The following is a 25590-nucleotide window of genomic DNA, read 5'->3' as shown; positions in this document are numbered from 1 at the left end:
ATGTAATCTGAGTTGGAGCTGATTTGTTCGTGGCTGAGCCTACGGAAGGGAAACACTGATTTTATTCACCTGTGACTGGACGAGTTTAAAGATATGCAGCAAGCATTTTATTTATGGACGGAAAGCGTAGGTTTAGAGGTGGCGAGTGCATGAATAGGTGAAGGAGAATGGGGGACAAATTTGTCTGTGATAAAAAGTCTCTGACATCCATAAAACAATATAAACACAATAGTAAATGCATTATCTTGGACTGAACTACAGGATACCACAGAAAAGCGCAATGCCCTCTGTTGTCCTGGTGGAGAAATGCTTTGCAACACTTCCCAGGAAACGAAGAAGTCAAAGAGCAAAACGTCTCTGTCAGTGTTTGTGTGTTGTCCTGTGGCGCCGACGCAGAAGCAAAAACTAGGCTTCATAATCACAGCCTCCCAGGAGCACACAGACAGCAAGGCTGCAGAACACAGGCGCTACCGGTCCCTCTGACCACCACCAACAGCAAAGGAGGGTTAAGTGTCTTGCCCAAGGACACAACAATAGCAACAGACTGAGCGGAGAGTGAACCTGCAACCTTCTTACTCTGGGACAAACACCTAACTCCTCCGCCACCATAACCCTAGTGATTTATACTGGAACTGTAGATAAATGTCGTAGTGAATCACCGCTGTAGACCTCTGTGTCTATTAGAAATGCTCTCAGTGGTTTATTAGAGTCCAGTAGTCACCGTTGATGTTTTCTTGTGTTTGTGCATCACTGAAGTCTGTCTGCAGAGACCATCTGTACAGAGATGCTGGATTATGGATGTGGGAGTGCTGATGGTTTGGTGTGCACCAGTACCTGTGTCCATGCTGTCCAGGTCCAGGTGGTGAAGAACACACGATGAGTCAGTCCCAGATCCTGAAGTGGTAGCAGGTTTTCTTTAGCCGTGTTTAGCTAACAGCTGCAATAGAAACAAAGCAGGAGAGCTGATTAAGATGCTGCTTCAGAACAACGCAGGAGATTAAAGATCCAACGCTTTGGTTCTGATCAGCTGAGGACAGATCCAGTCTGGAAAAGAGGACCTTTGCTCACCAGAGTTCACGGAGTAGAGCTAACCGCTTTTTCCTCCAGAGTCACATTCAGATTCGGGGCTTTTCCGTCGGAGAGTGTGAGCAGGATGGATCAGAGAGCGAGCAGCGATCCTGCATCATGACCAACTCAGATGAGCGAGTCTGATAGAGGGAACCTCTTCAATCTGATGAAAGCAGCAAAACGAGCGCGTTTCTCAGAGAGGCCAAAGGAACAGCAGCAGATCCAGAGGGCAGGAAGTCTAGAGAAAAGCTTTTCTCACCCACAACCTGATTCTGGAGCTCCGATTGTCACGAAGACCGCAGAATATCTTCTCCGGTTGTGGAAAGAACTCCACCAAGTTGTTGAGGAGGAGAAGAAAGTTTCCACAGCCTGGTGAGAAGATTTCTGCAGCAGCAGCAGTTAGTCGCTTTAGATGATCAACTCTCCCAGATACTGAAGTGAAGACATTTTTACTGCAGAGCCTCAAATAGTTTCCTCACACACCAGAACAACAACAACAAGCTAGCTCTGCTAGCAGCTTCCGGTTTCTGCTTCTTCCGGTGGTCGGTGACCAGCATAAAGGTGCACTAGCGCCACCTGCTATACTGGAGTGGTAAGGCGGCATTTAAACTGCACAGTAAAAAAAATGGCTGTGAAATTTACACTAAAACGGTGTAAATACATTTAAATACACAACAGAAAAGTACTGTAAACTGAAAAACACATTTTCTGTTGTAATCACAGTAAATCTTTAAAAAATAAAGAATATGTTTGTTATATCTACATTAATATATGTGAAAATAACACGTGTTTGCTAAATTAACAAATAGAAGTAATAATATGACTTCACTCTCTTCGCTCTCGCCCTACATCCCCTCCCGGTCATTAAGCTATGCTGACCACGTATTGCTATGCATTTCCAAAATGAGCTGTCTCTTGTGATTATGTTTATAACATGAGTGTGAATCTGGTCATAAGAGCACACAAGCTGCTCAGCCAGAGCACATGCTCAAAGCAAGCTCCTCTGTTCACCACTAGCTACAGAAAACTGGTTCACCCGATTCGAATGTTATAAGCGGGTGACTGGTTACTCCTTTTTGAAACCTAAAAACCTTTTAAAGAAAGAAAACAAAAATGTGTCACCACAGAATAGCCCACTGATTGTTCCTATCGTACCAGCAGTAGAGTATAAGAAAATACACCAAGAGGCTTGGCTGAATCTTAATTTCCACAAATGATATTGGTGACGCATACTTTTCAGCAGTTTTCACTAGTAAATTTGTAGTTGGATGGTCTTCAATTTGAGAAGTATTTCTGATGTGAAAACATGTCAGTTATGTAACTCATGAGGGGATTTCTTAGTTTATTTTGTGTTGTAACAAACAGGAGATTGCAAAAACCCACTGAAAATTGCCTGCTGCTGCCCCCAGTGGCGAATATATGTTAGAGCTTAATGACGATGCACTTTTCCACATGTTACAGAGACGACGTGCTTCCCCGGCTTCTTCTCAAAAGTTGACGTATGACGTTGTTCTCCTTAGGCTGGTAATCCGTAGCAGAAATCACTATCCATACTTTCCTAAGGTGCGCCGCTGCCACCAGGCATTGGCTTTTATGTGTCGCCGCTACGTCGCCATAGCCTGGCAGATGATCACTAATATCAGTCATTATGATTCCAACACTCTCCAACCCCTCTGAAACATTACAAAATATGTTATCTATAATTGTTGAGCTTTGTACAGTAATTCTTGTGGGTTTGGTTATCAGTGGAAACAGACCAAGTAGATGCATGGAATTTACTATCAATGTTGAAATCCCCACAGAGAAACAAATTCTTGTTACCGATTCCATTACACATTTCCGAAACTGTGTTTGTAAATGATTCAATACAGGAACCTGGTGCTCTATAAATACTGCTAATTATTATTTTTTTTGTCTTCTCAGATGTTATTTCAACAGTGATCATTTCCATTACATCAGCAGTTGCTGTCGACATGTTATACATCACTTTGCTTTTTAGGGTGTTACATATATACAGTGCTACACCACCACCTTTTTTATTTTCCCGATTCTGGTAATACATCATACCCGTCTATTTGAACGTCCTCAATATCTCCATCTTGTAACAATGTTTCTGTAACTGCAATGACCTTAAATCTCACTTTATTTTGTGTTAAAAAAAACTCCAATATTTTATCATAATTGCAATGCAAACTTCTACTACTGAAGTGGATGATGGACAGTGTATCATTCACCAAGGCACAGTCACGCAATTCTTGGTCACTATTATATTTGCATTCATTATTATGCATGTACAGATTATTGTCTAAATCTTTTCCAGGATCATATATTTTGTATTCTAGTTCTTCTTGTATTCTTGTGTCCATGTGTTTTTTTTTTGTGGATGTTTACTAGTATTTAGTTTTTGTGATTTTGTTGTGGATTTTTACTATATTTATTTTTCCAACATTTCTCTTCAGTCTATCAGTCATTGTTCATTGAAATTTTCCAGTTCCTTCAGCTCCTTTATTATCTTAGCCTGTGACCCTTCCTGTTCTTTGATCCATGCATTCCCATTTCTTGTCCATGTTGCTATAATTTTTTTCTGTGTTTTTAGCATCCGTGCTTCTCTGGCTATCGTCCCATTTTTTTTGGTTAGATGTTTGTTCATGTACACATTAGTGCCTCTTAGCTTGTTTCCTTGTGCCAATACATTGCTTCTTTGTTTTCTGCTGGTGAACCTTATTATAATAGCTGGTTTTGCCTTTTCATATTTCTTAGGCAGTGTGTGACATATGGAAATGGCTTCTTTTTGTATGGAAATATTCTTACTGTGTAGAAATGTTACAACTTGTTGGTCAAGTGACTCAAGTTCTTTTTCTGAGGCACCTTCTGCTGAGTTATGATTGGTAACTGCATTAGCATAGCTTCTGTGTCTGGTTTCAAGTCCCATTATTACCAAGTCTTCTCTTCTTGTATATAGTTCAAGTTCGTCCACTCTTTGCTCTAAAGCCGATATCTCTTTCTCGGTTAACAGTACTTTGAGTTCCCTCACCTCGTCCATCAGTCTTAGCAAGCGATCCTGCAGCGATGTAACTTTTGACAGCTCTCCTGACATGTAGTTCAGAGATCGTTTGATCACCTCCAGGTCGTCTGCAGCCATGTCTTTGCCCCGTCCAGCTGATCGTCCTCCTGGCATTTTTCCTACTCAGATTTCTCCTCTTTTGCCGTCCTCCGGTCCCGAGACCCCAGCGCAACAGGCCGAGCTCCACGTCGCCAAGTCAGGCTCGATGGCAGGGCTCGCCGCTGTCAGCCGCCCCGGAGGAACCACACCGGGTCTAGTGCCGTCGGCCGCGCCGGAGAGCCACGCCGGGCCTGGTGGTGCCGTGGTGTCGGCCATGCTGGGTCTGGTGATGTCAGCCGCCGGTCTCGTGATGTTGACCGCCGGGCCTGGTGATGTCAGCCGCCGGCTCTGGTTCTGCTTCCTTGCAGTGACGTGCGTGTCGACAGCTCAGTTGTCACCCCTCTGAGCGGAAAACCGGCAACAGCGGCGTCTGTGAGAAGCGGACTGGACCAACGCTAACTCACTTAAAGTTCAGGTACAGATTTACACTTCATCATGGTGTTAAACGCAGACACCAGAATTTGGTGTGTCTTAACCTGCTGGTCTATCAAAACTGCAGAGCATAGCTTGCAAAAAATAGACTTGACTTGTCTAAAACGCAAAGCTCCATGGTCAGTGCAAACGCACCCATCTACTAATAAAAAATTGCTGCATACAATGTTTCACAATGTTTACAAATCTGGTAGAAAAGGACAGAAGTCATTAGTGACACAAACAATTTTGCACTGTCTCTCGATGAAAACAGGGATTTAAACATTTACAGCTTGGGGGCCACAATATGTGGCTCACAGGGCATGGGCCAGATGCGACCCTGATCTACGATAAAGGAAATCTACCAGGAGTACCAGACTGACATCTAGAATGTATAAAGAGGGCCCCTTTCAGGTAAACTTGTAGATAATGAGTTATTTGTGTCATCTGTGGACTCTTACTTGTCTGTTTAAATATGTCTCTTTTAAGTCTTTGTCAGTGGAGTTCCATGGCAAAAGGCTTCTGTCCTGTGTGGAATCTTAAATGACTGTTTATACTTGTTTTATGGTTTCATCTTGGTGTGACAGTGTGAGCGTCTTGTCACCATGTCCCGATTGATCATGCGCCCTGGCTACTTGGCCAAGGGGATGTCCCTTTGGCTGACTGGTTAGAGCGTATGACTCTCACCCGGGAATCTGGGGATCGAATCCCGCCCGGGCCCTCGTTTCTCCACTTTGCCACATTTGGCGTTGTTGGCAGGATCCATGTAGTACTGTCAAGTAGGTCCATGGATGTGGTTTGTGGCACCCTGCGCGGGAGCACGAGGACGTGCTTGGGGGAAGATGTGACAGTGTGAGCGTCCTGTCACAATGTCCCGATTGATCATGCGCCCTGGCTACTTGGCCAAGGGGATGTCCCTTTGGCTGACTGGTTAGAGCGTATGACTCTCAACTGGGAATCTGGGGATCGAATCCCGCCCGGGCCCTCATTTCTCTACCTTGCCACGTTGGTTCAAAGAGCTCATGAGTAAAACGGCTTCTGTCCTGTGTGGACTCTCATATGACAGTTTAAACTTGTCTTTTGAGTAAATCTTTGTCCACAGAGTTCACAGGCAAATGGTTTCTGTCCTGTGTGAATTCTCATGTGACTGTTTAAACTTTGTTTTTGAGTAAATTTTTGTCCACAGATTTCACAGGCAAATGGTTTCTGTCCTGTGTGAATTATCATGTGGCTGTTTAAATTTTGCTTTTGAGTATATCTTTTTCCACATAGTTCACAAGCAAATGGTTTCTGTCCTGTGTGGATGACCATGTGGCTGTTTAAATTTTGCTTTTGAGTATATCTTTTTCCACATAGTTCACAAGCAAATGGTTTCTGTCCTGTGTGGATAACCATGTGTCTCTTTAAATTTTTCTTATGAGAAAATCTTTGTCCACAGAGTTTACAGGCAAATGGTTTCTGTCCTGTGTGAATTCTCATGTGACTGTTTAAACTTTGCTTTTGAGTAAACCTTTGTCCACAGAGTTCACAGGCAAATGGGTGCTGTCCTGTGTGGACGCTCATGTGACTGTTTAGATATCGCTTATGAGTAAATCTTTGTTCACAGAGTTCACATGCAAATGGTTTCTGTCCTGTGTGGACTCTCACGTGTCTTTTTAGACTACTTTTATGTCTAAACGTTTTTCCACAGTCATCACAACTCCATGATTTTGGTTCTTTCTGGACTTTCCTGCTTGAATCTACATATTGCTTCACTGCAACATGTTTCTTATCAACTAAATAGCCAGAATACCTTATTGCTAAATGACTTGTCACTCTTACATGTTTCTGGAGAGACCACTTCTGCAGAAATGTTTTTCCACACTCAGGGCAGCTAAAGGATTTGTTGACAAAATTAACATCTGACTCATTCATGTCATTGTCTTCATCTTTAGTGTCAGACCCAGAGTCTGATAGCTCAGAGTCTGGATGCACATCAGCCTCTTCCTTTTCATCATCTCCACTAACTTCAGTCTCTGAAGAATCAAGTGCCTGTTCATGAGGGTTCATATCTGGGTTCCTAGTTTCTGCTCCTCCACCAGTTACTGCTGTCATCTGGTCAGCTAAGCTGCTGGTTGGGACATCTCTGTCTTCTATTTGTTGCTGATTAAGGAGTGAGAATGAAGTTTTCTCTTCATCATCCTCACGTTTTATAGAATCTGCAATGAAGGGAAACCTGGTGCCATCAGTCCCATCCTTCAAATGAAGCAGCTCTCCCACCAGACTGGTCCAGAGTTCCTCATGTTCCTCCTTTACGTGGAGGTGTTCTGGGTCCTGCTGGTTCACACAACCACTCTGTTCTTCAGGAGCTTCTTCTTTAACCAGAATCACCTGTTGAACATCTGTAGGAAACACAAAAACATGATGCGAATTACTGATAGAGATGCACCGAAATGAAAATTCTTAGCTTAAACCGAAAACCAATAACTAGGAAACCAAGGCCGAAAACCAAAACAATTAGAACCATAACATTAGGATGGTAAAATTAACTCCTTTAAGCACCAAAATCTAAATATTGTGTTTAACAATCCAAACATAATACCTCATAAAGTTAGCACATTACATCAGAAGATAGTGGAGATGTGTAACTTCAATAAAACACTTTTTTTGGAGTTCACTCAGGGCAGCTAAAGGATTTGCTGACAGACTTAACACCCGACTCATTCCAGTAATTGTTTTCATCTCCAGTGTTAGGCAGAATTGGTTTAAAAGAGCCGAATGAAGAGAGGAAAGTGATGAAGAATCAACCAAAGGTCATGCAAAAAGCCAGTGTGATCTTTGGTGAATTGTTAGCTGTTTTTAAAGGAGACCACTGAGTCTAGATAGATTGATTATATCTAACGTGGGGTCAGTAACAAAAGAAAATTCTTCTTTAAATCGTTTGGTTGGGATTGGGTCTAAAATACAAGATGAATTTTTAGATAAAGCTAATACTTTTGATTTTATTTTCAACTGAATCAAAACAGTTCAAACATGTAATTGATCATCACGGAAAAATAAAAGCTGCCACAGCTTCAGAATGAAGTTATATTTACATGTTTGTTTTTATGTTTATACATAAATATATACTCGACACTGTTTTACAATGTAAAACATATATATGCATACATATAGGTCTGCATGGTGGCGCAGTGGTTAGCACTGTTGCCTCGCAGCACCTGATGAGAAACGCTTCCTACAGAACAAAGCTGAACTCCTTAAGAGAATCCATGAGATGCAAGCTGATTCCATCCTGTATTGCCTGTTGAAATCTTTTGGACCGAGGAAAGTTGCTACCGGGTGGTCAAAATACTGGACCTGGGTGCCCGAGGTCATCTGATCTCCCTGACCTCTGGATCCTGACATGGGTCAGCAAATGGGCAAGTAGAACACAGAGATTGCGTCTGGATGCATTTGTTATAACTTCATAACTGAAAGGGGGGGGGGGGGGTTTGAGCTTTTAGTGTACCAAAACAAAAACAAATGTACCAAATCGGCACTCAACAGAAGTCATAGCCTAGGGCTTCTAATGCTGCTGTTTACAAACTGGAAGTCTGTCTCCAAATGGAGTGCAGATGAGCAGTAGCTTCTTTTGTCTTTCTTAAGTTGCACACACGTCTGTCTAAATGTCTTCTAGGACCAATAGAATGACGTAAGCGAAATAACAGAGTTATAATCTCTTTTTATTTACTAATCACACTTAGTGAATTTGCCAACCAGTAAATGTGCACAACGAAGCAGCTGCGGAGACGAGCTCAAAGTTAAGGAGTCGCTCCTCGTCGGAGCGTCCATGAACTGCTTAAATACGGTTTGAAGAGGTGAGGCGAGCAATTAGTTCATTTGCTGCAGGTGTGATCCCTGATCCGCGTCCCGGAGATTCCTCCCCTCGATGTTGCCGCTGTCTGTCCTTGTTGCGGGGATCCTCCCCCGTTGTCCCAGCAACCATGCACCTCGTTGCTGCAGGAGCTCACGCCCCCACTCTCTCCTCTGCTCTCCTCTTCTCCTCCAAGGACCCGAAGTTTTGTGAAGTCCCCGGTAACAGAGAAAACAATTACTCCTCTTCACAGACGCAGCCCATAACAGCATTTTGTTGATAATAACTTCATAAGCTTAACGCACTCCAAATTCATTTCACCTGAACTCAGCTTCATTTGATAAGGAAGCTCTGATCGGCATCACATTTACACCTTGGTTACTTCAGCGCCTTAGTTCCACTCATTCACCTTAAATGCTTATTAATTAGTCATGTTTTAAATTGTTTGTAAAATAAATTCTTAACTTTTATAAACTTGACTCTTTTTTGAAGTAACACGAATCGTGGTTGATCACTGAAAAAGCAAAGAACCTAGAATCTTCTGAATAATTACAATAAAGACCTTGCAGGTTTATATTTTATATTTATACAGAATATTACATCTTTGTGATCATAACAGATTAAAATCATCGATTTGTAAACGCTGCACACTGTTAACGAGAACTATAAGGAGGAAATCAAAGATCTTAAGAAAAGGAACGGTGACCTCTCTGAGTTGCTGGACAACGTTAAAACGGATCTGAAGAACAGAGACAGGAAACTTCTGGAAGAGCGAAATGATTTTAAACATCAGCTCAAACAGAAGAAGCTAATCTGTGAAGATTTAGAGAAACGTTTGAACAAAGAAAACGAGGTCCGCCTGACCTGTGATGAAGAACTCAAAAAAACTAAAGATCAAATGAGTTCAACGAATGGAAATCTCAAGAAGGAGATCAACGATCTGAAACAGAAGAACTTGGAGCTCAGTCAGACGCTGAGAAGTGGTCAGGCTGTAGAAACTAAATCAGACCAGATGTGTGAGGATCTGCAGAAGTTTAAACAGCTGCTCCATGAAAAAATGTCCGTCTGTGAAGAACTTAGCAACAGTTTGGACTTGGAGAAGCAGCTCAGGGTTAGCTATGAGGCTCAGCTGGACTCTAACAGGATGATAGTCTGTGAGAACTCAGATCTTAAAGAGCAGATCAAAGATCTGACTCAGAGCAACTCAGAACTCAGACTGGTCGTGGAAAACCTGACCTCTGAGAACGTTGCTTCTCACATTCTAATCAAACATGTCAGATACAGTTAAATAAAAACCATCTTGTAAAAAAGTCAACATTTGATCACAACAGGTGATTTAATTTGCTCAACATGTGACAGTGTGAGCGTCCTGTCACCATGTCCCGATTGATCATGCGCCCTGGCTACTTGGCCAAGGGGATGTCCCTTTGGCTGACTGGTTAGAGCGTATGACTCTCACCCGGGAGTCTGGGGATCGAATCCCGCCCGGGCCCTCGTTTCTCCACCTTGCCACAAACATATTTAATCAGATAAATAAATAATTAATCCATGATATGTTATCTATTATATTTATATGGTTTAAAGACAAAATTGAAGATAAATAAAATGTAATAACTACATTTGAAAAGAACAAATGAAGGTAGAAGAAACACGTTTACAGACAGCAGGCTATTTAACCCTGAACGTCATTTTAGTCAAATATATTTTCTGTAGGGATTGGCATCCTGTGTGCTAGAAGCTCGCTCATAAAAACTGTTCTGCAGCGAAAATAAATCGTTTTTTCCCACTAAACATAATTGTCATTTTGCGTTGAGTCTCTTCCAGCTCAACGCAAAGACCTTTCCTCCATTCAACCAGCAAACTACAGCGAGAAAAATGCATTTGAGTGACTCAAAAGTAAAGCGACGTCAACTAAAAGAGCTGCGGTGTTTCTCCCTCAGAAATCCACAAGTGACCAGCATGACTACAGCCTCGCATGGGAGCCGGTGCGTCGGCGGCCGCGGGAAACGGGAACAGCAGATGCTGCTTGGATGATCTGTTAGTGCAGTCCATAACCACAGCTTACCCTCGTTGTCCAAATAATTCCATGATTAACATCCAAACACAAACACACAGAGGACAAAACGAAAGTTCAGAGAGACAACATGGCCGAACATCTGTTAACGTGAGGCTGAGGCCTTTCCCGGGAGCTAGCTCTGTAGTCACGTGGCTCTGATGCTCATTAATTATGCAGATTTTAAGCATTAAATTACACTTAAACAGAAGAGTTACAGAAAGTTCACCCCCCTCTGAGCTGTCATGAGTGTGAACTAGATCCAGGCTGTAAACATGTTTGTTTCTGCTGTGAAACGGGCATTTTAAACATGGGAGTCAATTAGAGCTGTGGCGAAGCCTCGATGACGTCGACGGCTCGATTCTAAAAATTCGTCGACGTCAGATCCGGTAGTCGATGCACCACGCCCACTTGTTGCATCCCCAGGAGTTTGTAAATAGAGGAGGAATCTGCCTGTTTTCCCTCTAGTTCGCCCTCTTCTCCGCCTTCACTAACATCTCCGCCAAATAACGAAGACCCGGAACAATGTCCGTCCGCTACGAGACTCCTTTCCTGTTTTGCCCGTCTTCGTCTCCCGGCAACGGACAACAACTTCCGGGGTCAGATGCGCTGCTCCATCTCTACCGCAGATGTAGAACATCACCGGGAGCCAGGGGTGGACCGTTAAAGCGCCCGAGCGCCAATGGCGCTAAATTTTCTTGTCGGGCGGTAAATACTTGACGACTTACCGCCCGGGTGGCGCCCAAGCCTTATTTGTCATTTACACACCGGCTTTCACCTACATCATGGCCCCGCCCTGTAGGAAGCCGCTGTTTTCGTTTCGCGCGCGTGAACCTGCGCGCCTCTAGCCACGTACTGCACATTCTAGTTCTAGTCACGTGAACTATAAGTTCACTATTAAAGACGAAGTGGAACCACGCTAGAAACACACAAGCACGCAGGAAGATCGCGCCACCACAGGGATGGGATTTCTTGATGAAATCTCCGGCAAAACGCTTTAAAACTGGTGAGGAAAAGCGAGACAGTTCGAAACGGTATGAAGCAGAGAAGCGTGTGCGTAGGTGGAATGATTCTTGGCGGTTTAAAGAAGACGGGAGGCGCAGAGAATGGCCGTGTTCGAGTTGAGCAGCGCCTCGCCTGGAAAACAGACGAGAGCAGATGGAAGCAGCAGGGGGAGTGGCTGAAAGCCGGCGTTTACGCCGGGGACACACCGGCCGCGGAAGCGCCGAGAAGCGAATCGCTCACGAAATTCGGCCGCTGCTCAGTTCGGATCAGGGCTCAGCTGTAGTTTTTCCTCCATTTCCTCTGCCTTTTCTCAGCTCTTTTCCTCTCTCTCTCTGTGTGTGTGTGTGTGTGTGTGTGTGTGTGTGTGTGTGTGTGTGTGTGTGTGTGTGTGTGTGTGTGTGAGTGAGTGAGTGAGTGAGTGAGTGAGTGAGAGAGAGAGAGAGAGAGAGAGAGAGAGAGAGAGAGAGAATCCTTTAGTGTGAACCAGTTGTTCCTGCCAGTTGAATCTCTTGGATTTCCCTGTATGTGTAGCTCGGGGGTGACGATGGCTGAAGATATCGCGTTAGCGTTCATACTTGTTCAATTTTCAATTGTAATTCTGGTGCCCGTTAGCAGCTGAAACACATCCTCACGTGCTTGTGGATATCAGATATTCTATATGAAGACATGACTGTAATAATAAGTAAAGGTTATCAGCTGTAGCTTCAGTGTGCTCATAGGAAACGTGACAAAAGAAAACAAAACACATTTCTCTTTATGGCCTATATAGTTGTCATCATCAACGTTACATGATTTACAGAATACATGTGAACAACTAACATTTCATGTTCTACCACCGGAGGTTTGGATCAAAATATGAACCAATCAGATCTTAGATCAGGTGAGAGCCAGGTGTTTCCCGTCATCATCTAGGTTTTGCAGCCGAGGGAGAGCAACTGCAGCACCTTGCTCCAAAATCTGCGGCCGCCTTGATCTCACGAGGTTATCGTTGCCTACGTATGCATGACGTCAGAGCAAGTCGGCGTCAAGTCGGACACAAATCTAACCGGCATGCACTGCCCGCCGATCACCGCTGGTCTAATCTGCGCAGAACTGGCTCATCTCGAACACAGCCGATGGCTCGAGTACAGCAAAGCGGAGTTGGTGATGTACTGCGTTGTTTGCCAGAAGTATGCGACGACAAAATCGAGTTTTGTTGAGGGAACAAACAAATTCAAACTTGAATACGTTATTATGTTTGTGAATGTGTACAAAATAAAGGTTTATTACATTTAAAACGGTTCAGTTGTTATTTTGACTCGTTTTGGCAGCTGACCAGCGGGGCCGGTAGATTCTTGGCGGGGCCGGTAGATATTCAGAGTTACCGGCCCGGCTGGCCGGTTGGTTTTGAAGTTAATGTCCACCCCTGGGGAGCGTTTCTACCTTCATAAAGGAGCTTCTTTCAGACATTAGGAGAGCTGTTTTGGTGGTAGCAGTCTCTCCTCCGTGCTGGTCTGTTTGCTGCTGGTATTTTTGGTTTATTTAAACTTGGTAACTTGAACTTAACGTTGGTAAAGCTACTGTTAGCATCTTCACTAACCGCTTCTTGCGTTTGGATAAGCTTTTATGTTTTGGTTTAGAGTTCATCTTTTTTGTGGGGTAGATCTCCCTTTTATTACATTTAGAGTGTTGTGGGTTTTCGGTTTAGTTTAAAATGTCACCTTGAGTTTGGTTTAACCACCCAGTTTAGAGTTTGGACCTTTGGAGATCCTTATTTTGGTCCAGAACCCAGTAATCTTTGCCCAGTGGGACATCCCTACTTATTTGTACTTTTGTTTTAATTCCCCACAGGCAGAATTAGTTTTATTATTCCCAACCTGTGGACGGAAAGATTTATGTTTGTTGTTGTTGTAAATAAACCTGATCATCATTTTAACTTTTAAATTCCATGTTATTGCCCCTTCCTTTTTGCACATGAGCCAAACTCCCCAGGAAGAGTCGTAACACCACTCGCCTCACACACATAAGTGACCAAAACAAAGCAGCATGGAGACACTCCGTCTCCATCCAGCTCTCAGGCAGCAGCCTGCACTCCCAAGTTCTACACGTCACCAGAACATAACCAACCGCAACACAATAAAAGCAGTGTTTTACAAAATGGAAGGCTTGTAGTGTTTATTCTCTTACAGTAACAATTTATCAATTTTTTGAGGAATTTATTAGAGATTTTTTGGTTTTTATTAACTGTGCAATCGAAAAATAATCGCTAGATTAATCATCTAAATAGTCATTAGAATAGTTGACTATTGGATAAAATAATCGTCAGAATAATCGTTTTAAAAATAATCGTTTACCCCCAGCCCTAGAGTCAATGAGGAATTGCTCAGGTCTGCTGCCAGCCCCTAGTGGATGAGGATGGAACTGCAATTCCTGCCACTTCCTTCTTGGCTTCAAAGAATGTAGACCATAATGGCCTCTTGGGTCTGCAGCCTGATCACAACGTCCTCGTTCTTCACCGGCCCTGATCTGCCCCTTTAGCTCCCGATCAGCTGATGACAGCTTCAACACCTTGTAGTAACGCACGCCTTTCCTCCTCGGTAACAGAAGCGGCTTTATAGTGAAATAGGAGAGTAATTAATTAGATTAAACGCTACTGAAAGAAATAACTTCTGTTAGTACAGCCGTTGTTTTAAACACCATCATTCCCATCACTGTAAATGAGCCATCAGAAACGAGCAACAACCAGAAATTACAAATAAGTCAAAAACATCTAAAATGCTTGTAGTTTTTGTTGTGGACGCTCGTTACAGTTTGAGTGAGTTGAAATAATTTTTCACATTTTAGGTTTCATTTTTATTTTTGTTAACAAGAATGTTTTAACTCTAGTTCTGTTATTTGGTGAGCTCTTATGTGCCGTGTAAAGTAGTGAAAATGACAAATGGCCTGTGATTAAAGCAGCACCTTGTCCAGTCCTAGACCCCCCAAGGTGCTTTACAACAAATTAAGTCATTCACATACACACACGCATTAACACCCTGGTGATGATCAGCTACAACGTAGCCACAGCCTGCCTGGAGTCACTCACAGCAAGGCTGCAGAACACAGGTGCCACCGGTCCCTCTGACCACCACCAGCAGCAAAGGAGGGTTGTGTCTTGCCCAAGGACACAACAATAGCAACAGACTGAGCAGAGAGTGAACCTGCAACCATCTGATTAAGGGACAGACGCCTAACTCCTCCGCCACCATAACCCTAGTGATTTACACTGGAACTGTAGATAAATGTCGTAGTGAATCACCGCTGTAGACCTCTGTGTCTATTAGAAAAGCTCTCAGTGGTTTAATAGAGTCCAGTAGTCACTGTTGATGTTTTCTTGTGTTTGTGCATCACTGAAGTCTGTCTGCAGAGACCATCTGTACAGAGATGCTGGATTATGGATGTGGGAGTGCTGATGGTTTGGTGTGCACCAGTACCTGTGTCCATGCTGTCCAGGTCCAGGTGGTGAAGAACACACGATGAATCAGTCCCAGATCCTGAAGTGGTAGCAGGTTTTCTTTAGCCGTGTTTAGCTAACAGCTGCAATAGAAACAAAGCAGGAGAGCTGATTAAGATGCTGCTTCAGAACAACGCAGGAGATTAAAGATCCAACGCTTTGGTTCTGATCAGCTGAGGACAGATCCAGTCTGGAAAAGAGGACCTTTGCTCACCAGAGTTCACGGAGTAGAGCTAACCGCTTTTTCCTCCAGAGTCACATTCAGATTCGGGGCTTTTCCGTCGGAGAGTGTGAGCAGGATGGATCAGAGAGCGAGCAGCGATCCTGCATCATGACCAACTCAGATGAGCGAGTCTGATAGAGGGAACCTCTTCAATCTGATGAAAGCAGCAAAACGAGCGCGTTTCTCAGAGAGGCCAAAGGAACAGCAGCAGATCCAGAGGGCAGGAAGTCTAGAGAAAAGCTTTTCTCACCCACAACCTGATTCTGGAGCTCCGATTGTCACGAAGACCGCAGAATATCTTCTCTGGTTCTGGAAAGAACTCCACCAAGTTGTTGAGGAGGAGAAGAAAGTTTCCACAGCCTGGTGAGAAGATTTCTGCAGCAGCAGCAGTTAGTCGCTTTAGCTGATCAACTCTCCCAGAGACTGAAGTGAAGACATTTTTACTGCAGAGCCTCAAATATTCTCCTCACACACCAGAACAACAACAAGCTGGCTCTGCTAGCAGCTTCCAGTTTCTGCTTCTTCTGCCGGTAGCGCCACCTGCTGGAACAGAATAAATCTGACTTATGTGTATAAGCCAAACGTGTAATAAATGGTCCAAACCATTACTTAATGTTCATACAATATTTTTCTATATTTTATAATATTTATATTATTTTGTTTAAAAATTAGTTTATAAACATATTTAGAGAAAGCAAAAGGGAATACTACAAGACAGTTTTAAACAGCAACAGAAATAATATCAAAACAATGCGGAGCATACTCAATAGGGTTATTACAAATGGTGCCACACAAAACAGCTACACAGAGTATTTTATGGATAAATACCAGGAGGGATATAATGTCACGGGCTGTTTTTACTCTCACCATGTTTTTAGGAGTCTGCAGATGGGCATGTCTGGAGACAGGAGGGCCAGCTGCAGCTCATCTCCAATCATCCTCCAGGGGATATTTAGGAGCTGACTTCTTCAACACCCTTGCCTTGGTTTTGTTTTGAGGCTGCTGTTCCAGACCACACTCCACACTAGTTGGTGGCGGTAATGCACCATTGGTTGTTTGCCAACCGCCATTAAACCTCCAAAAGAAGAAGAAGAACACCCTTGCCGGTAGCACTTTGCATATGTTGGGTAAACATGTAACAGGTTTTTGTGGTTGTGGGAACGTACAGGAAACGGTTGAACATGTTTTGTGTCTTTGTAGTAAGTATACTGTAATTAGGGGTGAATTTGTAGATAGGTTGAAGACTAAAGGATATGGTGTTTGGGATTTGAGAACATTGTTGAATGGTAATAAATCCATTTATAAACTGGTGCTAGAGTTTCTTAGGAAAATTAAGGTCTTTAATAGGATTTAGTTGTTTTTTTTAGTTTATTTATTTATTTATTTATTTTTCTCTCCTCGCTCTGACTCACACTCCTGCACAGTAGGTGGCGGTAATGCACCTTGAGTTGGTTGCCACCCGCCATTTAAACAGACATGAAGAAGAAGAATTAGTAGAAGAAGAAGAACACCCTTGCCGGATGATTACTCAATCTGGGTAGTTTGAGCCAGATTAAAAATTATTGTCAAGCTAAGACTAAGTCGTAGAAATTTTTTGTGAAGCAGATTTCTAACAGACTAGGACCAAAAATAATCCTTCCTCTTATCCCCTCAAGGATCCGTCTCCTCCAGCCATAAGAACCTCTCGTCAGCTCCACTTCACGCAGCTCCAACTCCTGGCTTTATGCTCTCCACCACGCCCCTACCGCCTGACCCTTTTAAGCTCACCACGCAGAAACTCTGGACCTTGTCTTCATCAAGACCCCTTTGCAACCCATCTTCACAGACCAACCAGTGCTCCTTTGCACGCCCTCCAACCGCCTCCTTACAGCAAGCCTAAACCTTCAGTTATCCATTTCATCTCTCATGGATACTGACCTTTGTCTCTCCTTCAGAACATCCTGGTACTTCCTGCATCAGTTTGAGCAGCGCTTTGAGTTCTCCATTCTAAAATATATTATTTATTTCCTTACCTCCCTGTTTCTGCCTCTGATTCTGCATGTCGTGGGTCAAGAGTACCACAGAACATGACACATAATATGGAAGTTCTGTCCAACAGTTTTAATACGTTTTTATGTTAATGTTGGACCAGACTAAGCTATAACAATTGCTGATCATGGAGCTGTAAAAGCAACTCTGGAGACTCTGTTTTCATCTGAGTAGCAAGTTGAACAAATAACAGGCAACAGTTTAAGAAGATCAATAATTGTTGCTCCTTGTGTCTGGACAACGCTTGAGGTCCCACAGGGTCAGTGGTCGCGTGACTTCGTGCTCTGTCAGTGACAGCTGCTCCCCTGCTGCTTCGCGTCTCGTGGGAAGGGCCAAGCAGCAGCTTACGCGAGCAAGACGTGCTGCTGCAGCAACGTGCTGCTGACGGCTCCCGTGGAAAGGAGGGGTTAGTATTGTTAGATCTTTGTGCAGCTTTTGACACTGTTGATCACAGCACCTTAATTAAACGACTTGGTGGGGATCTCTGGAACTGTTCTAGACTGGTTTAGATTCATACCTTTCTAACAGAAGTTACAGTGTCTGTATAAACCAAATCATGTGAGATTCTACTGGCCTGTTCTGTGGGGTATCCCAAGGTTCTGTTTTGGGTCCACTGTTATTTCTGCTGTACATGCACCCTCTTGGACAGATACTTGATTGTTTTCATAAGGTCTCTTATCACCTATATGCAGATGACATTCAGCTGCACTGTTTAAGGATTCCGAGTTCTATAAACGGTCTGAATTACTAGAGTGTCTATCAGCTATCACCAGGTGGCTAGAAGAACTTCCTTCAGTTAAACTCTGAAAAGACTGAATGTCTGATCATTGCCCCTGAGAGCATGGTTCCCCTGATTAGTCTAAAACTTGGCCATTTATCGTCTGCCGTCAAGACAAACTTAACTGACAGAAGAGCACACATCACTCCTATTCTAATGTCTCTGCACCGGTTACCTGTTAACTTTAGAGTTCATTTTAGAATGCTGATAACTGAAATATATATTTATAACTTTAAATGCTCTACATGGTCAAGCTCCTCCCTAAATTACTGAACTGTTAAAGACTTATGCTCCAACCCGAGCCCTCAGCTCCACACACCAGAACATTCTAGAAGTTCCAAAGACCAGATACAAAAGTTGAAGTGATCTCTCCTTCCAGACTGCTGCACCCCGACTCTGGAATGATCTTCCTTTATCCTTACGCAGCGTTGACAGTCTGGACACTTTTAAAAAAACAGCCAAAGACCCTTTGATTTAAAGCTGCTTTTACCTAAACCTTTTCTTATTTTTAACTCAAATTTTTAATCTTTCATCTGTTTATGAAATTTTATGACTTTATTTTTTCACACATGAGCAGTTTCAGTGCTACAGTCAGGTCCATAAATCTTGGGACATCGACACAATGCTAACATTTTTGGCTCTATACACCACCACAATGGATATCAAATGAAACGAACAAGATGTGCTTTAACTGCAGACAGCCAGCTTTTATTTGAGGGTATTTACATCCAAATCAGGTGAACGGTGTAGGAATTACAACAGTTTGCATATGTGCCTCCTACTTGTTAAAGGACCAAAAGTAATGGGACAATTGGCTTCTCAACTGTTCCATGGCCAGGTGTGTGTTATTCCCTCATTATCCCAATTACAATGAGCAGATAAAAGGTCCAGAGTTCATTTCAAGTGTGCTATTTGCATTTGGAATCTGTTGCTGTCAACTGTCAAGATGAGATCCAAAGAGCTGTCACTATCAGTGAAGCAAACCATCATTAAGCTGAAAAAACAAAATAAACCTATCAGAGAGATAGCAAAAACATTAGGCGTGGCCAAAACAACAGTTTGGAACATTCTCAAAAAGAAGGAACGCACCGGTGAGCTCATCAACACCAGAAGACCACGGAAAACAACTGTGGTAGATGACCAAAGAATCCTTTCCCTGGTGAAGAAATCACCCTTCACAACAGTTGGCCAGATCAAGAACACTCTCCAGGAGGTAGGTGTATCTGTGTCAAAGTAAACAATCAAGAGAAGACTCCACCAGTGTGAATACAGAGGGTTCACCACAAGATGTAAACCACTGGTGAGCCCCAAAAACAGGAAGGCCAGATTAGAGTTTGCCAAACAACATCTAAAAAAGCCTTCTTCACAGTTCTGGAACAACATCCTATGGACAGATGAGACCAAGATCAACTTGTACCAGGGTGAGGGGAAGAGAAGAGTATGGAGACGAAAAGGAACTGCTCATGATCCTAAGCATACCACGTCATCAGTGAAGCATGGTGCTGGAAGTGTCATGGCGTGGACATGTATGGCTGCCAGTGGAACTGGTTCTCTTGTATTTATTGATGATGTGACTGCTGACAAAAGCAGTACGAAGTCATTACGCTCAAAACAAACTAGTCCCGAATTAAAACAACGATCTTTATAAAACTGTGGAACCTTCAGAAGAGAAACCACCTTTGGAACCAGTACTAATGTACTATTTTTATGGAGCAAAGAGCAAGACGCCAAAAGAGGTCGGAAGATGAAACGAAAACGGGGTTCACCTCACGGCCACAACATAGCACAGCACAGGAGTTTTCTTCTCACATTTTTAACATTTCTAATTTACTTAGAAAGCAGGTCAGGCACGGCTTTGATGTTGTGGTATGCTACATTTGACCACCCAAGCTGTGTATATTCAACAACAAGGAAAATGCATTCTTCTACCCCTTTAACCTTGCCTTTTGATTGAATCTTTGTCCACGTAGTTAACAGGCAAAAAGTTTCTGTCGTGTGTGGATGCTCATGTGATAGTTCAAATTTGTCTTTCGAGTAAATATTTGTCCACAGAGCTCACAGGCAAAAGGATTCTGTCCTGTGTGGACTCTCATGTGTCTGTTTAAATTTTGCTTATAAGTAAATCTTTGTCCACATAGGTCACAGACGAAAGCTTTCTGTCCTGTGTGGACACTCATGTGATTGTTTAAAGACGTCTTTTGATTAAATCTTTGTCCACAGAGTTTACACGTTAATAAATTCTGTCCTGTGTGGAATCTCATGTGAATGTTTAAACTTGTCTTTCGGGTAAATCCTTGTTCACAGAGCTCACAGACAAAAGGGTTCTGTCCTGTGTGGACTCTCATGTGAACGTTTAAACTTGCCTTTTGAGTAAATCTTTGTCCACAGAGCTCACAGACAAAAGGTTTCTGTCCTGTGTGGATGCTCATATGAATGTTTAAACTTGTCTTTCGAGTAAATCTTTGTCCACAGTGCTCACAGACAAATGGTTTCTGTCCTGTGTGGGCTCTCATGTGAATGTTTAAACTTGTCTTTTGAGTAAATCTTTGTCCACAGAGCTCACAGACAAAAGGTTTCTGTCCTGTGTGGACACTCATGTGATAGTTTAAAGATGCCTTTTGCTTAAATCTTTGTCCACAGAGTTCACACGTAAACGGTTTCTGTCCTGTGTGGACTCTCATATGAATGTTTAAACTTGTCTTTCGAGTAAATCTTTGTCCACAGAGCTCACAGACAAATGGTTTCTGCCCTTTGTGGACTCTCAAATGAATGTTTAGACTTGTCTTTCGAGTAAATCTTTGCCCACAGAGTTCACATGCAAAAGGTTTCTGTCCTGTGTGGATGCTTACGTGGCTGTTTAAATTTGCTTTTTGGCTAAATCTTTGTCCACACTGTTCACAGGCAAATGGTTTCTGTCCTGTGTGGAGTCTAATGTGTCTTTTTAGATTTGTTTTATGACTAAACGTTTTTCCACAGTCACCACAACTAAATGATTTTGATTCTATCTTGACTTTCCAGCACGAGTCTACATGTTTCTTCACTCTAACACATGTCTTATTAACAAAACAGCCTGAAGACCTTATTGCTGAATGACCTTTCACTCTCACATGTTTCTGGAGAGACCACTTGTGGAGAAATCGTTTACCACACTCAGGGCAGCTAAAGGATTTGTTGACAGAATTAACACCTGACTCATTCCAGTCATCGTCTTTGTCTCTAGTTTCAGACACAGAGTCTAGATTTAAGTCATCCTCCTCCTTTTCTTCATCTCCACTAATGTCAGTCTCGGAAGAATCAGATGTCTGTTCATCAGAGTTCAGATCTGAGTTCCTGCTAGTTTCTGCTCCTCCACCAGTTTCTGCTGTCATCTGGTCAGCTGAGCTGCTGGTTGGGACATCTCGGTCTTCTATTTGGTGCAGATGAAGCTGCGAGAATGGAGGTTTCTCTTCATCATCTTCACTCTTTATAGAAACTGCAGTGAATGGAAACCTGGCAGTCTCCTCCTTCAAACGAAGCTGCTCTCCTTCCAGACTGGTCCAGAGTTCCTCCTGTTCCTCCTTTATGTGGAGACTTTCTTGGTCCTGCTGGTCCACACCAGCACTCTGTTCTTCAAGAGCTTCTTCTTTCACTAGAACCACCTGTTGAACATCTGTAGGAAACACACAGACACACTGACTGGTGTAACTTTATGTTATCGCGTATATCAGTTGTATTGCTTTAGGTTGGTAAGATCTGAACTGAGTCAAAAAACAAGAAATTCTTGTGAGGTGAATACACAGATACTAGTATTGATCAGATTTTGACAGAGAACAGTTGACAACATGTAAACACACACACACACACACACTAGATTTGGGCGATTGGACAAATTATTTGACTATCGATCATAGAATGAGCCTTTCAACGGGCCATTTTTACAAAGGCGATTTGTTTATTTATTTGCCCATAATTAAGTTTGCTAATGATTCGTGCAGGTGCACAGATATTTTAAACGTCACGTGCAGACAACTTTGCAGAGGTAACACTCAATCAAGATTCCCATCAGAGCATCTGTACGTTCTCTCACACTTGTACGTTCACCATGTCTGCTGTTGACAGTACTACATGCAAGCAGACAGCAAGCTGAAGAGGAGCTCAGAGCACTTATGTGGCAGACCAGTGCAGAAGAGTACAATGTCAAATTTATCCAGATCTGGAAAGCGGAAACTGGTCAAATTACTGAAATAAATGGACTTTTGCACAGTATGTTATGTTTTCAAATTTGACTTGAGTGAATAAGTGTTTTTGTCAGCATTCCAATTACTCACTACCTTGTAACAGCATATCTATAAATAGAAATGCTTTAAACATGACACTAGAACAGAAACAAGTCTGATCAAGGATTTAAATTCACTAATTTGTAGAGATGCTCCGATCACGTTTTTATTTATTTTTTGATTGCAATATCGAGTCAATCCAATACTTTAGCAAAGCATTAAAATAAGAAGAAAAGGGGGAAAACACGTCCAAGTTATCCTTTACTTTGGGCTGCATGGTGGCGCAGTTGTTAGCACTGTTGCCTCGCAGCACGAAGGTTGCAGGTTCAAAACTCGGCTGCGGCCTTTCTGTGTGGAGTTGTGTGTTCTCCCCATGCATGCGTGGGTTTCCTCCGGGTACTCCGGTTTCCCCCACAGATCACAACATGCCCTATAGGTTATAAACTGTAAGTCGCTTTAGATAAAGCGTCTGCCAAATAAATAAACATAACACAACATAATTTTTATTATTTAGGGACTTCTTTCTTTCTGTAGTTATGCCATTTCCTTAGTTTATCTGCCAAAAAACGTCGCTTCTTAGTATGTTGATAAAAATTCTCTGTTTATTAACGTATCTTTCACTGTTGGCTGGCTCTGTGGATTTGGTAGAGATGCTGCTGTTAACTGGGATTTAATGCAGGCCAATGAGCGAGAAGGAATAGACAGTAAGCAGGTCTACATAGCTGCCTGCATTGATCTGGCTAAAGGTTGGTTTATGCTTGACGCGTCCGCGAGGTCCGCACGGCTCCGCACTGAAAAGTTGCGTCATTTTAACAACCACGCCCCTCCACCGCGCCTCCGCACGGCCCAAAATTTCCGCAAAGCGCACCTAGGAAATTTTCTAGCCACGCGGACGGTTGGACGCAGAAAAACATGGCGGACCGGCAAGAACTAGTATGGCAGAGGTTCGTAAATACAGACATTTGTATGATTCAGCTCTCAGAGATCACCGTGATCAACATGTTGTTAATGATTCTTGGAGAGAAATAGCTCGCACTGTCGGAAAAGACGAGGACGCTGTTAAAAAATGCTGGAATGCCATGTTGTAAACAACAGTAATTTTTACTTCTACTATGGTGTAGTGTTGGATGTATGCCGTAGAGCTCCATGCTGCCCCCTACAGTTTGGGAGAATATTGGTTCACCGCAGAGACGAGCCGCACGAACCATAAACGCTGCAAGTTGTGAAGCGCGTTCCAGCCGCGAGCCGCATCACCAAGCGGAAAGTGAACGCGTCAAGCACAAACCAAGCTTGAGGCGGTTGACTCAGTAAACCACAGTATCCTGATACACAATTTACAAAACACCCTTAAACTTGCAACGTTGCACCTATTTCAACCTTTAGATCTAAAAATCTCCATATTATAACTGACTGTTGCTCTTGTTGATCACCCATATCAAGCATATTTACATACATTCACACACACACACATTCAGTTCCCTGTATATGATGTAATGGTTCTTCTGCATGCATGTGTATATGTTCCTTTAATTTTCAGACCCAGATTTAAATTTGCCTATTATGCCTGCTCTGTAATGTGCTTATCTGTTTTTTGTTGTATTTTTTGTTTACTGTTATTATGAATAATAATAATAATGATAAAAATAATAATGATAATTGTTTATAATTATAATTGTTAATAATAATATACTTTTTTTTGCACTCCCTTCTAAGACCTCTTGGCCAGGTCATGTTTGTAAATGAGAACATGTTCTTAAACATTTTACCTGGTAAAATAAAGGTTGAAAAAATAAGGCAGGTGAGGCACTGCCTCATCTGTCATCATGACAAGTAAAATACTAATAATGACTAATATCAAGTAAAAGACTGGTCAATACATTAGTTTTCTGTATGAAGTCATCCTGTTTATGGTCAAAATCGCAGAATTTATGTTTCCTGAAAAATCCCAAAAAGAATTAAATAATCAAAATTGACCTGTTATTAAATATGTTTTTTTGTTTTTCATGATATTGTTGAACAGAAGAGAATCGACCATTTTAAGTTTTACAATCAAAGGTTCTAATTAATGTCTAAATAAAAATGCTAGCTCTCTTTTGGGCTAATATATTTGTACATATGAGACGTGCAGGAGCCTCCCCAGTCATGAGCCTGACCGCACGTCACTGAGGAGGAACTAGTTTGTTGTGAAGGCTGCTCATCATGCAGCCGTCTCTTCCAGCATTCTGAATGCCCAGTTTGCACACATTACAAGTGTCTGTTATCACTGTCCGGTTGAAATAAAACATAAAAACATGTTAGCTTAGCTAAGTGGTCATGACTGAAGGAATGAGGTAACTGGTTGAATGCTGACAGAAAGAAGAGATGGAGCTGATTTCTGGTTTCAGGAGCCGATGTTGATGTTTTCTTGTGTTTGTGCATCACTGAAGTCTGTCTGCAGAGACCATCTGTACAGAGATGCTGGATTATGGATGTGGGAGTGCTGATGGTTTGGTGTGCACCAGTACCTGTGTCCATGCTGTCCAGGTCCAGGTGGTGAAGAACACACGATGAATCAGTCCCAGATCCTGAAGTGGTAGCAGGTTTTCTTTAGCCGTGTTTAGCTAACAGCTGCAATAGAAACAAAGCAGGAGAGCTGATTAAGATGCTGCTTCAGAACAACGCAGGAGATTAAAGATCCAACGCTTTGGTTCTGATCAGCTGAGGACAGATCCAGTCTGGAAAAGAGGACCTTTGCTCACCAGAGTTCACGGAGTACAGCTAACCGCTTTTTCCTCCAGAGTCACATTCAGATTCGGGGCTTTTCCGTCGGAGAGGGTGAGCAGGATGGATGAGAGAGCGAGCAGCGATCCTGCATCATGACCAACTCAGATGAGCGAGTCTGATAGAGGGAACCTCTTCAATCTGATGAAAGCAGCAAAACGAGCGCGTTTCTCAGAGAGGCCAAAGGAACAGCAGCAGATCCAGAGGGCAGGAAGTCTAGAGAAAAGCTTTTCTCACCCACAACCTGATTCTGGAGCTCATATTATCACGAAGACCGCAGAATATCTTCTACGGTTCTGGAAAGAACTCCACCAAGTTGTTGAGGAGGAGAAGAAAGTTTCCACAGCCTGGTGAGAAGATTTCTGCAGCAGCAGCAGTTAGTCGCTTTAGCTGATCAACTCTCCCAGAGACTGAAGTGAAGACATTTTTACTGCAGAGCCTCAAATATTCTCCTCACACACCAGAACAACAACAAGCTAGCTCTGCTAGCAGCTTCCAGTTTCTGCTTCTTCCGGTGGTCGGTGACCAGCTTAAAGGTGCA

The 25590-nt window shown here is 42.8% G+C and overlaps 2 protein-coding genes across 5 annotated transcripts in view; both read right to left on the bottom strand.

The window, feature by feature from the left end:
* The window catches only part of LOC107396901 (gastrula zinc finger protein XlCGF57.1), a 68236-nt gene that overhangs the window by 10350 nt on the left and 32296 nt on the right, over window positions 1–25590 (bottom strand). The window contains exons 1-4 of one of the 4 annotated variants that reach the window (XM_070548253.1): window positions 15478–15742; window positions 15219–15381; window positions 14985–15087; window positions 835–937 (exon numbers count right to left, since the gene is read on the bottom strand). In XM_070548253.1, the coding sequence (XP_070404354.1) occupies window positions 835–844 (10 nt within the window). In that variant the 5' untranslated portion in view covers window positions 845–937; window positions 14985–15087; window positions 15219–15381; window positions 15478–15742. Of the gene's footprint in view, window positions 1–834; window positions 938–1068; window positions 1232–1327; window positions 1759–14316; window positions 15088–15218; window positions 15382–15477; window positions 15743–24793; window positions 24897–25590 lie in introns of those variants that run through there. The other 3 variants (XM_070548254.1, XM_054748666.2, XR_011519130.1) reach the window with 3 other exon arrangements.
* Window positions 19366–25047, bottom strand: LOC107396899 (gastrula zinc finger protein XlCGF57.1). The gene is made up of 3 exons (XM_054748662.2): window positions 25028–25047; window positions 24794–24896; window positions 19366–21682 (listed from the first exon to the last, which is right to left on the bottom strand). Exons 2-3 carry the CDS (start codon window positions 24801–24803, stop codon window positions 20004–20006), a joined length of 1689 nt encoding a protein of 562 aa, XP_054604637.2. The 5' UTR covers window positions 24804–24896; window positions 25028–25047; the 3' UTR covers window positions 19366–20003.

This window comes from Nothobranchius furzeri, chromosome 2 (assembly GCF_043380555.1).
Source record: "Nothobranchius furzeri strain GRZ-AD chromosome 2, NfurGRZ-RIMD1, whole genome shotgun sequence".
Taxonomy (NCBI): domain Eukaryota; kingdom Metazoa; phylum Chordata; class Actinopteri; order Cyprinodontiformes; family Nothobranchiidae; genus Nothobranchius; species Nothobranchius furzeri.
The sequence above is the reverse complement of the archived record's forward strand: the minus strand, read 5'-3'. Positions and strand labels throughout refer to the sequence as shown.